At 42.6% G+C, this 18,041-nt stretch overlaps 1 protein-coding gene across 1 annotated transcript in view; it reads right to left on the bottom strand.

The window, feature by feature from the left end:
- Positions 1-18,041, bottom strand: part of pcsk6 (proprotein convertase subtilisin/kexin type 6) — a 183,526-nt gene that overhangs the window by 151,435 nt on the left and 14,050 nt on the right. The window contains exons 2-3 of the mRNA XM_060941090.1: positions 13,941-14,045; positions 10,783-10,893 (exon numbers count right to left, since the gene is read on the bottom strand). Coding sequence (XP_060797073.1) covers positions 10,783-10,893; positions 13,941-14,045 — 216 coding nt within the window. The remainder of the gene's footprint in view (positions 1-10,782; positions 10,894-13,940; positions 14,046-18,041) is intronic.

Here is an 18,041-nt window from a genome sequence, read left to right as displayed (position 1 = left end):
TGCTGTGGCCCCACCACCAGTACACAACTGCCTACATTGATGATGTGGTTGCCTATTCCACCACCTGGCAGGACCACCTACATCATCTCAGGAAGGTGCTGGCTGAACTCCGCAGAGTCAGGCTGACTGCTGACCTCCATAAGTGTAATCTGGGGCTCATGGAGACACAGTACTTTGGGTATCACATCGGCCAAGGCCTCCTGAAGCCACAGGAATCAAAAGTAGAGACCGTGAAGAGCCATCCATGTCCCACCACCAAATGCCAGGTAACTGCCTTCTTGGGGTTGGTGGGGTACTACATATGATTTGTCCCTAATTTCTTCTCAGCCTCCCCCTATCAGATCTTGTCAGGAAAGGTGAGCCAGAGAAGGTCCAGTGAAGTGAGGACATGGAACAGGCTTTCCAAAGCTTGAAGACAGCACTGACCAGTTCACCGGTGCTGAGAAATTTAGACTTCAGCCTCCCTTTCAGAGTCCACACGCAAGCCTCGGAGATGGACCTGGGCGCTGTTAAGTGGGCAGTGGAAGAACTGCATTATAACCTGACAGGGCACCACTTCACACTGTTCACAGACCACACATTGCTCCAGTGGATGTCCCATGTCAAAGACTCCAACAGTCAGGTAATTAGGTGGTTTCTCTCCCCCGCCAAGACTTCTCGTTTCAGGTCCAACAGTGTGTTGGGCTCAGCATGGCAATACAAATGTCCTCTCCAGGAAGTTCACACTCGTGACTTGATCTCCCACTGCTACAGGCTCAGAGCTGGGGGGAGTACTGTGGCAACATACTGGCAGCATGTGCCACCAAACAGTGCACCTCGTCGTGCCACTCCGGTGGTGCTGAAGAGACAGCGTCACCATCCCACGCTCTGCACCAGCATTTCAGCATCACCACTGTTGTGGACCGAAAGCGCGCACATAGCCAGAAGGCGGGCCTTGCTGACTCTGCACAGCTGGAGCGCACTAATCACCTACCCTCCATGAGCTGCTGAGGGAGTATAAAGAGGTGTTGCTCACACACATAAACAAGTAAACTTCCTCTTGCCAATACGCCTGCTTTGATGTCTTTTCTCTGTGCCTACGAACAACAAGGATGAGAGTTTCTTTCATGCCATGGCTGACACACTCCTTCAGACACCCCAGTATTGCTCCAACCAGCTGCGCGGCCCACACTTCATCACCATTCCAGGACCAAGAGCTCCTCACTCACAGCTTACTTTTAAAATAAAGAGCACTATTTTTTGCATCATACCGCTACCTCCTGTACCTGTTTCCAGCACTACCCTGAGAGAGCTTTCAGAACACAGTGTGTGTAGCCAAGGACAGCACATAATGTGTTAATATTACATATGTTTACACATCTTCATGTTAAACTTCCTGACACTTAAACTGTTGTAAAATCATTAACACAGTGAATGTGTCAAAATTCCATAACAAGCATTGTCTCAAAACTCACCCACTGATGTGTAAGAATTTAAAAGAGTTTGTGTCAGTTTTAACACATCCTTTCTAAGAGTGTATCCAGAGCATACAGCACGGTGCATCTAGAAATCTTAATAATACATTGAATAGTCAAGGACCATTTGTGAATGCTGACCATGTGTTCAATTCATACTGATACGATAAAGGATTGAGGAATTTATCGAGATGGGAACTCTGAAGTTAGACTAAAGACATATGAATATGAGTCATGCAAGAGACAGAGAGGGAATAGTATCAGACTGCAATTTTATCCCCAACCTGGGCAGAAGAAGCCACTGCTTCGAGATTAGCATCCTTTTTAGAATGTTTCTTTAAAAGTACAGTTTTGTGGAACTAAGCTATAAGTAGCTAGCTCCTGTACTGCTCATTATATAAGCTGGACTTTCATTCAGTCTTTGCGAAGTCTCATTCTGGCATTTGCCTTTGACATTTCTGAACCTTCTGCATTCCTTGTTTAGTTTACTTAGTTTGATCTCTGTTTGTTTCCTGATTACCCGTACTGTCTGTTCTATTTTATGCCTGTTTACCCTCCACCTGCTTCTCTACCTCACCCTCATTTTGATAATTGCCTAATCTCTTTGGATTGTCTACTTTGGATGGTTTTAATAAAAGCTGAATGTGACAGAGTGCCCGTCACTACAGTTGAGCATGTGCTCTGACTGCCATACCAATGAGCCTGGCTCTTTGGTGTTGTGGTCAGGGTGCAGATTTGGCACCCTGTAGACCTGGGTTCAAGGCAGGATAAGGAGACTGTTCTCTTGCTTCGCTACAGATGGTGTCAGAAGTGGGATGGCTTGCCAGGAGGCCAGTGGAGGTGTGCCCTGTGTGTGAGCCGTATGAGGGACCCCTAGGATAGGTGGCCCCTGTGCGAGGGACCCCAGAGACGGGTGAAGCACGAGTGTGTGGGGCACCCTGGTATGGGAGAAGTACGGCTGGCAGATGCACGAGGGATGCCTGTGTGTGTGAAGCGCACAGGTGCACCTCCAGGAGGGGAGGGCAGTGTGACGGAGTGCCCGTCACTACAGTGGAGTGTATGCTCTGGCTGCCATACCAATGAGCCTGGCTCTTTGGTGTTGTGGTCAGGGTGCAGATTTAGCACCCTGTAGACCTGGATTCAAGGCAGGATACTGTTCTATCACTTTGCTATAGATGGTGCCAAAAGTGGGATGGCTTGCCGGGAGGCCATCAGAGGTGTGCCCTGTGTGTGAGCTGTACGAGGGACCCTCAGAATGGGTGGCCCCTGTGCGAAGGACCCCAGAGATGGGTGAAGCATGAGTGTGTGGGGCACCCTGGTATGGGAGAAGTATGGCTGGGGGATGCATGAAGCGCACGGGTGCACCTCCTGAAGGGGAGGGCAGTGTGACGGAGTGTCCGTCACTACAGTTGAGTGTGTGTTCTGACTGCCATACCAACAAGCCTGGCTCTTTGGTGTTATGGTCAGGGTGCAGACATAGCACCCTGTAGACCTGGGTTCAAGGCAGGATAAGGTGACTGTTCTCTTGCTTTGCTACACTGAACATAAACCTGCATCTGTGTACTATTCATGACACTCCTTCCTGTGCATCCAATAGTTTTATTTTTAATAAATTAATAAGTTTAACAACAAATAACCTATTAATTTTGCATTTAGTTTTATATATATATATATATATATATATATATATATATATATATATATATACACACACACACACACACACACACATGTATATGGGATTAAAATGGACATTTAATCTTTTTTTGACTGTCACCAATGTACTTGTCATTGCACAAGTACAAAAGAACAGGTCATGCTTTATCATTAAATGTCATATCATTTGTGTAAGTCTGTATATTCCTAAAGTATTTTCTGAATTGGTCTCAACTGAATCTACTTGGACTAAAACTTGAAAATAAAAACTCTAATTAACCAAATTTCTCCATTAGTTTCACCTCTGTTAGGGTCACAGAAAAAGCTTGCAATGGTTCACATCCCGTTTGCTCCAGAAAGAAGACGCATAATATTCTGAGAATTACCTTTGTCAATACAAGACTCAGAAAATGTGCATGTAAATGAGAACAATCATGTGATTAAAATACACTATGCCATTCATTTTAAATGTGCTAATTGCTTTAGCAAATTTAGCAAATGTCTGGCATGAAATGATTGTGTGGAAAGAAAAAAATGGCATAGACCACAATAATAACACTTGAAAGAAATGCATTAACCATAATGCCAGAACTAATCTCTGAAAACATTCACATTCATCAGTCTTCATTTGAATTGTGTGAAACCGGTTCCAGGGGATAAAGTCCAATATATAATTGCAATGCCGAATTGATTTCTGACATGATGTACTCACTATAATAGCAATATCTATTTGTACATAAGTCTTTATATATATGTAGTGTATTCTCATGTTAGTGAGAATACATGTTAGTGGCTTGCTTTGTCTTGAAATAAGACTGTACTGTTGGGCACACATTTCCAGAAACATTTCATCAAATAAAAGAAAGAAAAAAATTATTTGTGGAGAAGGAGCTCTCTTATGTTATTATTTTTATTTGGTCTAAAATGACACGGAAGGTTGCTGGAAGGCAATATAATAATAATAATAATAATAATAACAACAATATTACTTATTGTCATGTTTTTTAATCGTAGTAATAAAGGGACATTTTAGCTGAGCTATACACAGGAACACAAAAGCATACAAGAATCTGGAAATAAAAAAGGTAAAATGGTACGTTAGATATGTTTGTTAACCTATTTAAAAGTGATGTGTGCAGTTCAGCTATTGAAATTCTATAATAGCTGCTGAGCTTTGTATAGCAATCTTACAGTGTCTTGCAAAAGTATTCATCCCCCTTGGTGTTTGTCCTGTTTTGTCGCATTACAAGATGGAAGTAAAATGGATTTTTGGAGGATTAGTACCATTTGATTTACACAACATGCCTACCACTTTTAAAGGAACAGTCCACCGTACTTCCATAATGAAATATGCTCTTATCTGAATTGAGACGAGCTGCTCCGTACCTCTCCGAGCTTTGCGCGACCTCCCAGTCAGTCAGACGCAGTCAGAGGCGCTGTCACTCCTGTTAGCAATGTAGCTAGGCTCAGCATGGCCAATGGTATTTTTTGGGGCTGTAGTTAGATGCGACCAAACTCTTCCGCGTTTTTCCTGTTTACATAGGTTTATATGACCAGTGACATGAAACAAGTTCAGTTACACAAATTGAAACGTAGCGATTTTCTATGCTATGGAAAGTCCGCACTATAATGACAGGCGTACTAACACCTTCTGCGCGCTTCGACAGCGCATTGATACTGAGCTCCGTATCAATGCGCTGCCGAAGCGCGCAGAAGGTGTTAGTACGCCTGTCATTATAGTGCGGACTTTCCATAGCATAGAAAATCGCTACGTTTCAATTTGTGTAACTGAACTTGTTTCATGTCACTGGTCATATAAACCTATGTAAACAGGAAAAACGCGGAAGAGTTTGGTCGCATCTAACTACAGCCCCAAAAAATACCATTGGCCATGCTGAGCCTAGCTACATTGCTAACAGGAGTGACAACGCGTCTGACTGACTGGGAGGTCGCGCAAAGCTTGGAGAGGTACGGAGCAGCTCGTCTCAATTCAGATAAGAGCATATTTCATTATGGAAGTACGGTGGACTGTTCCTTTTAGGATGCAAATTTTTTTTTTATTGTGACACAAACAATAATTAAGATGAAAAAAAACAGAAATCTGGAGTGTGCATAGGTATTCACCCCCCTTTCGTATGGAACCTCTAAATAAGAGCTGGTCCAACCAATTCACTCCATAAGTCACATAATTAGTTGATTAAGATCCACTTGTGTGCAGTCAAAGAGTCACATGATCTGTCACATGATGTCTGTATAAATCAACCTGTTCTGGAAGGACCCTGACTCTGCTACACTACTAAGCAAGCAACATGAAAACCAAAAAGCACTCCAAACAGGTCAGAGACAAAGTTGTGGAGAAGTATCAGGGTTGGGTTATAAAAAATATCCCAAACTTTGAATATCTCATGAAGCACCATTAAATCCATTATAGCAAAATGGAAAGAATATGGCACCACTACAAACCTGACAAGAGAAGGCCACCCACCAAAACTCACAGACCAGGCAAGGAGTTGCAACAAAGACATCAAAAATAACCCTGAAGAAGCTGCAAAGATCCACAGCGGAGATGGGAGTATCTGTCCGTAGGACCACTTTAAGCCGTACACCGGACAGAGTGGGGTGTTACAGAAGAGTGGCCAGAAAAAAAGTCATTGCTTCAAGAAAAAAAGGAAAATTGTTTGGAGTTTGCCCAACAGCATATGGCAGACTCCCCAAACACATGGAAGAAGATTCTCTGGTCAGATGAGACTAAACTTTTTGGCGATCATAGGAAATGCCATGTGTGGCGCAAACCCAACACTTCCCATCACCCTGAGAACACCATTCCTACAGTGAAGCATGGTGGTGGTAGCATCATGCTGTGGGGATATTTTTCATCTGCAGGGACAGGAAAGCTGGTCAGGATTGAAGGAAAGATGGATGCTACTAAATACAGGACAATTCTGGAGGAAAACCTGTTTGAGTCAGCCAGAGGCTTGAAACTGGGACGAAGGTTAACGTTCAGCAGGATAATGACCCTAAACATACTGCTAAAGCTACACTGGAGAGGTTTAAAGGGAAACATTTAAATGTCTTGGAATGGCCTAGTCAAAGCCCAGACCTCAATCCAATTGAGAATCTGTGGCATAACTTGAAGATTGCTGTACACCAACACAACCCATCTAACTTGAAGGAGTTGGAGCAGTTTTGCCTTGAGGAATGGGCAAAAATCCCAGTGGCTAGATGTCTAAGCTAATAGAGACATACCCCAAGAGACTTGCAGCTGTAATTGCAGCAAAAGGTGGCTCTATAAAGTATTGACTTTGGGGGGTGAATACCTATGCACACTCCAGATTTCTGTTTTTTCATCTTAATTATTGTTTGTGTCACAATTTTAAAGATGAAAGTGGAGCAAAGAAAAAAATCCTGAATTTTTGAAAGTCTAACTAAGATGGGGGGGCAATGTCCCCCGAAAAAATTTTAATAACATAGCACGCAAAACCCTGCATTCTAGTGCATTTTAGTACTTATTTTCATTAAAACAAGTTATAACTTTTAAGCCTTTTTCTTTCAAGTACATTAATGATTAACATGTCAAAAATATCAAATTTAATTCCCCTAGTTAATGAGTAATTTTCAGGAGTGCATTTAGAAAACGCGGTGATTTTCCTGGCTACACAGTTCATTACTTTGAAAAAAATCAGACAGTTGAAGGTAAACTCAGCAAAATCCCAAAACACTACTGTTAAAGCGTAAAGGTCTGTTAGAGTTTCTAAAGCTTTCAGGTAGAGCCCTGCACTCCCGCGGGAGTCCCACGGGACCTGACGCAAAGCAGTGCGGCGCGGGACAAATTTTGAAAGCTCACTGCGGGCGCAGGCAGGAGGGGGAGTGCACAATGCGGGCGCGGGCAGGAGAGGTGATAAGCTGCAGTCCCGCTAACTAAAAACGTGTTTAAAATAAAATTTATAAATTATTAATTTATGTCTATCATATATAATTTGTGCTGGATATTTTATTTGGCATTAATAAAAACATTTTAAGATGCCTAAATTTGCGGATGTGGTTGTGGCAGCGGGGGCGTGGCCAAGCAGCAGTCTGTGAATGAAGGGCGGGGTCGGGGAAGGTAAGTGACTAGGTCATTACACCTGATGTCAATTTGTGTGTGTGTGTGTGTGTGTGTGTGTGTGTTTGTTTGTTGCAGGGATGGAGTATAAAGGGAGGGGGAGAGGAGAGAAGAGGGATTCGCTCCCCGACCACAACACGTGTGTGTGTGTGTGAGTGAATGAAAGAAAGCTAGCTGAAAAGCTCAAAAAAGTGAGTGGTGTGCATCCCGGGTTTCAGCACCACTGTAGTAATCCCCGATGTGGGTGGAGCACAGAAGCACGGCAGGCGAGAGTTCGTGTTCACACCCACTCACTTTATTGAGCTTTTCAGCTTTCTTTCTTTCACTCGTTCACTCACTCACACACACACACACACACACACACACATGTTGTGGTCGGGGAGCGAATCCCTCTTCTCTCCTCTCCCCCTCCCTTTATACTCCATCCCTGCAACAAACAAACACACACACACACAAATTGACATCAGTTGTGATGACCTTCCCCGACCCCGCCCTCCATTCACAGACTGCTGCTTGGCCACGCCCCCGCTGCCACAGTGGTCTAATCTCGCGTACGTTTCCGATTCCTTTCCGCTCTTCCATGTTTGAGATCTCCGATCATGGCAGAAGAGCAGAGCTCCTCTAGTGAAGCTCACAATGGGCATCTCTGTAAAGCCTCAGCTGCGCATGCTGCCTGGCAACGCGCACTAGAGGTCTGCGCGGGTCGGATTTTTCAGTCCCGCTCCCGCCCACGCCCGCATTGTGCTGTCCCACTCCCGCCCGCGCCCGCAAAAAATTATGATTTTCAGTCCCGCTCCCGCCCGCGCCCACAAAAAAATTATGATTTTCAGTCCCGCTCCCGCCTGCCATATTTTGTCCCGCTCCCGCCCGCAAATCCCGCATGATGCAGACGTTCGCGTTATTTCTCAGGAAAGTTCTTGTCTTGACACAGCGTGATGGTGCCTCGCCCCCTACTTTCAGTGGATTTCAGCATGAATATCTACAGCTCATGTTGTTGTTATTATTTACCTTGTTTCGGAATTCAGCATGTACTGTCTCTAATAACAACAATTAGTGCTGTCAAACAATTAAAATATTTAATCGCGAATCACACATTTTTATCATATGAGAAACCATTGTAATTCTCTGATCAGCATAAAAAAGTGAAGGGGCTTGCTTTGTAGCAATAGTTGTTGTTTTTTTTTTATTACAAAGCAGAACTAGTAAGAGAAGTGAATTGATTTACTGCTTGTTAGTCTACAACTTTAGTCAGAGAGACATGTTACACAGTGACGGTAGGCTTGACTCAATGCTATCCCAGAAATCCTTCCTGTAATATGCAAATTTGGCCGCCTCTGATTGGACAGCCAAATTTGCATATTACAGGAAGGATTTCTGGGATAGCATTGAGTCAAGCCTACCGTCACTGTGTAACATGTCTCTCTGACTAAAGTTGTAGACTAACGCAAGCCGTAAATCACTTCACTCATGGTTTTCTTGCTAGTTGGGTGTGAGCTGCAAGTCATTAGAGTGATTAAACGATTTCCCGCAAATTTAAGATGCTATTCCTCTGGCAATCTGACTCTCTCTGCAAATTTAGGCATCTTAAAATGTTTTTATTAATGCCAAATAAAATATCCAGCACAAATTATATGTGATAGACATAAATTAATAATTTATACATTTTATTTCAAACACATCTTTAGTTAGCGGGACTGCAGCTTATCACCGCTCCTGCCCGCGCCACATATGTGCACTCCCGCTCCCGCCCGCGCGCGCATATGTGCACTTCCGGTCCCACCCGCGCCCGCAATGAGCTTTCAAAATTTGTCCCGCGCCGCACTGCTTTGCGGCGGGTCTCGCGAGTCCCGCGGGACTCCCGCGGGAGTGCAGGGCTCTAACGCGCACCCTCGCTACGTGCGCTAGGTGAAGGATCGGTCAGTGGAGAGCTCAGCATGTTTAATTCCCCAAGCCAATGACAAGAACTTTCGTGAGAAATAACGCGAATGTCTGCATCATGCGGGATTTGCGGGCGGGAGCGGGACAAAATATGGCAGGCGCGGGCGGGAGCGGGACTGAAAATCATAATTCTTTGCGGGAGCGGGCCTGCACAATGCGGGAGCGGGCGGGAGCGGGACTGAAAATTCTGTCCCGCGCAGACCTCTCAGGTTTCAATGTTGGGGGCATTGAGCCTCGTTTATCAATCTTTTAGTAGAGTTGTGTTTTTGCATAAGCTAAAGTGAACTAAAACTTTCCAATTCATATTTATGCGAGTTGAAGCCAATTGTTTACATTAGTTCGTACTGTCTGTAAATTTAAACACACCAATGAATACCAAATTTCTCATGTAAATCAGGGGCGTAGCTAGGATTTTTCAGGGTGTGTGTGTCACACACTAACTGGCAGCCTGAGTACATTATGTAACAAAAAATAAATTACCATTGCTAGTTTTAGGTAGCTTAGAAACCGTCTCTTCCATTATTGCTGTTTCTTCCAGGTTTTCTTGATGTTGTGTTCTAGAAACGGCACTAAAACTTAGCTTCGAAGCCACAAAATACAACTTTGATGGGAAAAAAAATATAATAAATTGCTTACCTCTCTTCACGTCGAAAGGAGGAGGAAAGTTTTGCTTGTTTTGACATGGCGAATTAACACAAGAGGAAATACTTGTAATTTGCAACTAAAAAGACTGCAGCTACACTGGCAGCTTGACCATGCTTTCTAGTGCGATTGTGTTGCGCTTGCGCAGAACAGTGTCAATCCTGCGCGCCTTAGCTCGTGCACCTGAAGGCGCGCCTTGGGCGCGAGCGCCTAACGAGCTCCGGCACGCGCGCTGTTAACAAAGAACACCTGTCTTTAATCAATGAACTATGTTTGGGCTATTTAAGGACTGCGCCTATGCAAGGACAATGTGAAGTATTACGCCGCGTCTAGGAATACAAAAAATCCGAAAAATAAAATTTCTCCATTCGGAAAACCAGAGATTTTCAAGAGTTTTGTCAAATATCCGGATTTCCGGGTAAATCCGGAAGACTTTCATCTATACAATTTTTTTCTTAAAAATTCACTTTTAAAGTGGTAGGCATGTTGTGTAAATCAAATGGCGCTAACATCCCCAAAATCCATTTTAATTCCAGTTTGTAATGCAACAAAACAGAACAAACACCAAGGGGGAATGAATACTTTTGCAAGACACTGTATGTTAGGTAGCAAATACTGTAGGTGCAGACAGACTGAAGCAAAAATGAGCACTCCTACGCTTACTGAAACCAAAGGGTATAAACATCAGCATATGTTGAATGTACATTATAAGCGCTGTTGAATTTTAAAAGAGTTGATAGAGGAAAGCTTCTCAAAATTTCAACTGTATATTGTCTCATGGGTAGCAGAAGACCATAAATGTATAAACTACCCTTTTAATGTTAAAAAATTTCAAAAAACAAGAAGCATATAAGTCAATATTAATCCTTGGGACCACATAATCAGCTCATGACTTAAAAGGTGTTTTTTTTGTTGTTGTTTTAAAGGAAAAACACCCAACTGGGCATTGCATATGGTCTGCTAATTATTTGTTATAAATAATGTACTTACAATATACCACATGTTTGACCACTTGGGATCATTGAAATTGATGTAGTTGGGGTCGCTCCGGGCATAACGTTTCACTCGAGATTTTACTATTTGCTGCTGGATCCAGGCCACCTGAGAAAACAAACCCAAACTTCATGTGTGACAGATAAAACAAAGACTAAACCTCTATGAAAATTCTGAAATCTTGCATAACCACCAGGGATAGTGTATGACACATGAATGACCGCTTGTGCATGTGTGTACGCATACAGTGAAATTACCACAAAGTCACATATGATTACCGTATGACACGGTACTTTCCATAAACACCACCACCATCCAAGAACATTCCCTAGAACCTTCAAGCTGATGTCAGTGCAGGTCCCAAACATATGTATATAACTAGCATTCTATTTCACTCCTAACCAGCACAAGCTTCAGATAACATCTGTCAACAATGCCATGCGGAACAGTACTCACCTGACGTACTCAGAGATGACTCACATCACTGGGAGGGGAGATGTTAACTTTGTAAAATCTGGAGCAAGTGCGTAATGACGCCCAGGTAGCAGCAGCACAGACTTCCTGGAGTTTTTACCTTTTTAAATAAGTAGGAATAGGAGTTGGGCAGCTTGTCTAAAAGCTAGAGTGATAACAACTACCACTCAGTGGGCTCACCTCTACTTAGACAAGGGAGCAAAACTGTGTCTTACCCCATAGCAAATAAACCACTGGTCTGAGGATTGAATGGCTGTGGTTTGGTCCAAATAAAACCACAAGGCTCATAACAGGTATAACAAGGGATCATGCAATTCCTTAAGTAGAAGTACTTTCAAAGACACCAAAAGGCTCATATGGATCAGTCTGAGCAACCTCAGCAGACACTGATATAACATGTGCCACCGTGGCTAAACCTGGTGGGCAAACAAATTATATTCACTACATGCTATATGCAGGATGACGGGAAACTTACTGTAGCATTCTCAGTGAATCAGTTGGTGTTGAAGCTCTTCTATGAATTCACAGGTCTGTAGCATATAAAATGAAAGGACCTATAGGATTGGACAAAAACTGCAACCGTTTAATTGAATTGGTGGAGTCTGAGATTGACAAGGGCTTGAACCCCAAAAAAGCTGGCGGTTGGCAGTGGAACTACTGTGTATTTATCCCTGTAATATTGTCATCAGGACCCAGTGAACTGATGCAGTCTTCTTCCAATAAGCAAAGCTCTTGGCTGGAATTTGCCCATTGCGTGCACCTGGCCTCCAGGTGTGTGCTCCACAAGATTCTCCAAATGGTTTTGGGCCCTATCTTAGGTCCTTTCGAAAGGGTAGATGAGAAGCACTCAGATGCATAAAAGAAGGAAGATATCAAAGAAGTCCTTGCACACCAGTAAAGAAAACCTGCCAATATAGGTGCCGTTAGGAGAAAAGGGCAGTGGCATTCAGTGTTGGGTGTTGAGTTGCAAGGTGTAATCCTACGCATACACAGGCATCCTTGGTGTGGCTATCACAGCTTGCTTTGAGCCTGTCATAGGTGCATGGAAGCTGGCAGGGGTAGAAACACATCTCCAGATGCTGATGAAAATCATGGAGGTTATCATCACCTGAAAAACCCTCCGAGGTCGTTAATTTGTTTAGAAAGTAACTCCAACTGCTTTCTGGGATTCTTGCTGTGCTCGTTAGTAATCCCCAGTACTGGGTGTTTATGACCAGTTATCTGTTTAGACTTATGAGCTTGGGCTAGATTAATTTCTGAGTCAAGATCCAAATCCCTCAGCCAAGCACACTGTGTCGACGTTACCATCAATGCACAGCAACACACTTAAATGAGTCAGATGCTGCTTCAGTGACAGGGCCAATGCCAAAGCAGTAAACTACCCACTTGGCACAGCATAAACTAATCCAACTTCAAAGTGTAAAAAAAAAAAAGTGTGTGAAGGGAATACCCACTCCAAAACTTTTTGCCCTGTATGGAATAACTGTTTTTCAAATAAAGCCTAACTACATTTCAAATAAAGCCATGAATTGAGGATTATAAATAACACTCTGAGTAGGACTCCTCTCGCACTGGCCCATAATCATTTAAACAGGAATGGTTCCGCCTACATTTTAAGAACATTTATCATTCTGTACTCTTTCTTCCCATATGCATTTAACATATGTTCTCACTACAGATTTTCAACGTTATTGACAACGGATCTGCTAAAGTTAAACTATTTGTAAGATATTACAGATCAATGTCATTCCTGTTGTCAACACTGAAAACGTTCCAAAGTGATAAAATATTTAAACATAAACATGTATGGAAACCTGGTTTGTGATAGCTACCAAGTCTGACCCAACAGACTAAATGCACTTCACCAAATTCAATTAAGGTGAAATCATTGCCAGTAAATAACAGCCCAATAATTATCAATACACTAATTGAAAAAGTCACCCAGGCATGGCCAAAGACCCTCTCAGTAATGAATCTACTTGAATTTGTAAATCAAATGACATTACCTTGAGGAAACGAGCACTCTGCTGGCCATTTTCAAGAAGCCCTTATTTTATGACCCACCCAATTAAAAATAATAAGGAGTGCTTCCTTGGTTACTGTCTCAGTGTCATAAAGCTACAGAATTGAAGAGAGCTATAGACTCACAGAACAGGTAGCAATTCTATTTATATGCAGATTCTATATCCTGATATCCTAGCCATGTCAGATAAAACCACTGGCAACAACAACAGGACGTAGATACGGATGTGTGGTGTGGTTTCTCAGGTTAATGGCCTCATTCAGCAATGAAGCAGCCCAAGCCTCTTGCCTGAAACCTGACATCAATGAAATGGGTTACTGAGTATTTGCCACATGCCTCCAAGCTCTGGGGCATGATATGATCGTAGAGGTTTTGCAAAGCAGCTCACTAACTGAGCAGCACCTCAAGTTTTATTGCTCATGAGTGCCCAGCTATCAAGAGGAGATAATCTTGGCAGGAGGGAGCAACGTCCAGCCTCTGGGAAACAGCTTAACTCCGAATGCCTGGCTGCACTCTCCAATAAACCCATGGATAAGTGGATGCCCATGTCCCTGTCATTTTAATGAGCCTGGAGCTGCATTTATGGGTGCAGAATATGAAAAGGGGTTCAAAGTGAAAGATGAGAGTTTGTGTGTGATCTGTGAAAAAGATGACTCACCTTGGGGTCCATGTGAATGAAACTGTGTGTGCCCCTGGTGGCGAAGGTAGATCTACGCACCACATGACTGTGATGGAAATGGTAGTGGTCCTCCAGACCGCCAATCTGAGAGCAATAAATAAACAGGCACACAAACATGAAAACAGTCAAAATAAATAAAAGCAGCAGTGAGGTAAAGGAAGTAGGCTCTAATTAAAAAACAGCTTTCCAAAAAGATGGGGATATAATTAATAAAATCAAATGAAAAGTAAACTGGAAAAAAATAAATAAAATGGCGATTCTAAAAGTACAGTAATAGAGAAAATATATAAGAAGTGAGCATATAGCAATCAGTGGGTGGTGTGAAGGCCAGCAAGTATGAACTTTCTCTTATAGTTTTTATGCACTCAATAACATCTTATGCTGACATTCTGGCATTAGTTAGCAAAAGTAATATAATGTATCTGGTCCAAAAACAAGTTCTCCTCCATGTGAAAGCTTGTGATGTTAAATAATGCGCTCCAGACAAAATGGCTAAAAGTGTAGGCAGGAATGTGTGCACATGTGCATCTGGCAAAGCGCCTTTCCATCCATGTGTGCAGACTGAGATTATATTTTCCTCTTTTGCTGACTTTCTTTCTGACTTTGCTGGCTAGTCATCAGCATGATGTTCACCTCATGCACACAGTCTATGGGTTTCTACATGCCATAAGCAACAATTAGTGAAACAGAAATCCTTTGAAGATATAACAGAATATTTATGCTGTGTTTTAATCATGGCATCAAAGACCTTCACATTGTGACTTGAGATTGGGGGAGGAAAAGCTGCTGTGAACTTTCAAGGTGTCCTGTCATCTAGAATACACATCTATAAAGCTCAGCATGAAGAATCATGGTTTAAATTATTGTGAATTTGATTATGAATCTAAAAAGCACATTTCACAGAACAGCACGCATGTCTAGACATCTTACCATGCCTCATACAAAGAAGACAAACAGACTGGTAGACAATATTCTTTCCTGCACACTGTGGCATACTAGAACTGCCCATCACCAAAAAAAAAAAGGAATTTCAAAATCACAACTTCGAAATTCTGAGCAAGGATTCAGGAATTAACCACACTTTAAGTTCAAGATGAATTAATGAATAACTTTCCAGGAATAAGAGGCTAATTGCCTTTTGTTTTGGGGTATGTTTTCGTACGTTTGCCTATTTTGTATGTTTTGGCAAAAGATTGTGAAGCAAGACACTGTGAGAAAAGTCTTTCCCATGCCATAAGGCAGCGCAGATCTCCGTTTCCATAGCCCTCGGCCTCTCGCCTATTACATAGCTAGGGTTACAGTGGGGGGCTAGTCCTCTGGTAACCACGAGAGTTTGACTCCCCACTCGCATCTGTATTGCAGCGTGCCTTGCCAATAGACCTCTTGCAGTCACGTGACCGGAATGTAAACAGCCGCCATCTTGTCGGTCAACAACACAGCTGAATACTGCTGCACTTGTGTACAAAATGGATCAATTTCAACCGACGGACTACACGGCTCATTTTTCTAATGAACAGATAACTAGATATATGTCTAAAATAAACGACCTACAGATTAGTGACCCTTATCGATTACCGGACGTAGTTTTCACGACCGTGTCAGTGGATATGGAACTGCCAGAGGTGGAATACCCAGATGTGTATAATTACCTCATTAGCTTTCCCTCGCTGTTCAGTGGTGAAGCACTGCGTGCTTATAAATCTCTGGACAGTTATCTTTACAGAAATTCAGGATTTGTCAGCCCCCCTCAGATGTGGCATCTTGTAAACAAGAAAATAACAATCCTCATTGGACGGGTATGGTCACTTAAGTATTGAGTACTAGTACTGATACTAGATATATCAGTAGTATCTAGTATAGCACTGACCAGCCGATTATAGAATAGAATAGAATAAGGTAATTCCAGCTGCAATTCCAAATCGTCTGTCTTGTTTACCATGGATCTGACGTTGGAGAGGTAGAGGCTTGGCAGTGGAGGTTTGAGTGGCTGTTTTCTGAGCTTAGTCAACAGGCCGGCTCTGCAGCCTCGCTTTTGCTTCCTCTCCCGATGCCGCCTTCTTCGCCTGCCAGACCCAATAACAATTCACGGAGACCCCGCTGGTCTCGCTATCTTCTCCGGAATGTTGTGCATGCGATGGAAATCGCTACAAACCGCCATTTTCTGCTGGAAACCAATGTCCAGTAAGTCCATACGGTTGTAGTGGATATTGAAGTCCGGTACAGACGAACAACACGCAAAAATACACACAAAAAACATAAACGTGCACAGGTAGGGAGAGCTTGTAGCTGCAGCATCCCCATCATGAGCCGCCATATCCACTATTATGGTTGAATGTTTTATATTATCAGTTAGATCAAGTATCAGTAGTCTATCACTATTACTGTATATATGGTATACCTGATAGCAGCAATCCATTTTGCACGCCTGTCAGGGTCCCGTGGCAGCCTACTGTCAAGTGTATGTGAGCATCATGGGTTTCCCACACTTGAAAGGGAAGGACTCGGACACAGGATTCCACTCGTCTTATGTTTTATTGATTTTCAGTGGAGTTGACGTTGTAGTAGAATTGTATATAGTAGGGTTTTCCAGAAGAAAAGGTAGAAGTAGAACCAGAAGTAGAAGGCGGAAATATGGCATTTGACCGACAAGATGGCGTCTGTTTACAATCTGGATCGGCTGTGATGTCACATGCAAGTGGTCCATAGGTACCATTTTTACAGTGGTCTTTGGTATGACCCAACCGTGAGTAGAACTCACGCTCTCCTGATCAAGAGGAGGACACGCTAACCACTAGGCCAACTTGCAGTATAAGATACTGTGAGAGAGGTAGGAATAATCCCTGGATAGGACATGAGTCCAGAGCAGGGCATCATGCAAACACAATTTCACACCTATAGCTGCAATTTATAGTCACCAGCATGTTTTGGGGAGATAGGAAGAAACCAGAGAACCTAGAGGAAACCCACACAGACACAGGGAGAACATGCAGATAGTAGCTGAAGATCAAACTGAGTACCCTGGAGCTGTGAGGCAGCAACACTCAACTACACCACGTCACCCTATTAAACTTTTTAAGCCGCAAAAAAGTTTAAGAACCAGTTCTGCGTCTTACATCTAACTTTACTTCCTCTATGTCCTCTAACGCAGGGGTTCTCAAACTTTAGTTAACTGTAAAGTAAATTCCACAAACCTCCTCAGTATAGATTTATTTTATGAACATAGTCTTATTCAAATATTCAGCCTAAGGTTCTCAACCTTTTTTAACCAGTGACCCCATTTTAAGGGCTCAACATTTGCCTGAGGAAGAAACCATGACTGTGCAGCACAATAATATACTTACTGCACTTATATTTTCAGGAGCCACACTGTGTGCCATAGGTGTCCAGTATAAAGGCCAATTTGATTAAAATGTCAGCTTGATGGACACAGCACCTCTGCAATTTGCTGTAAAATGAGTTTAAGAGGAGCTCCATATTGAATGAAGAGTAATGTAATTTTAATAATAACAAGTGGAAAACATTTTCATTGTTTAGAAATTGTCCATAAATCATGTTATGTGCATCGAACTACACAGCTGGTAAAAATCCCCAACATCTCAAGGGCCTCCATGTAGGATTGTAACCACAAGTTTGAGAATTTATGTCTTAGGTCCAAACTGACATTACGTATCGGCTGAATTGATTTTATTGACTTGTTGAGACTTGGATTAACCACATTCACTTCACCGTAAAAAAAAAAGTACATTTACAAGATTTACTTTCCAGCAAAATAATATTTCATTATTTCAACTTATTATATCGCATGAGCTACTTCGGGTAAAATCACGCACTCTGGTTCCTTGGCAGGCAGCATTTTCCCATAATGCCTGTGGGCGATTATGGGCTTTCTTTCCACGGCGCCGGCTTTCAATGTTGCAAAAAACAAACAAAAACAAAACGCAAAAAAAGATTAATTGGAAATCAAAACGGACTCAAAAACAGCTGAAAGACAAAAGACAAACAAGAGTCACCGAGTTATTCAAGAAATGGGCAACAAAGAGCATTCAGAAACCGCTAACAGAATTTCTGTTTCGAAACCGC

This window comes from Neoarius graeffei, chromosome 15 (genome assembly GCF_027579695.1).
Source record: "Neoarius graeffei isolate fNeoGra1 chromosome 15, fNeoGra1.pri, whole genome shotgun sequence".
Lineage (NCBI taxonomy): Eukaryota > Metazoa > Chordata > Actinopteri > Siluriformes > Ariidae > Neoarius > Neoarius graeffei.
This window is presented reverse-complemented; position numbering and strand designations above follow the sequence as displayed.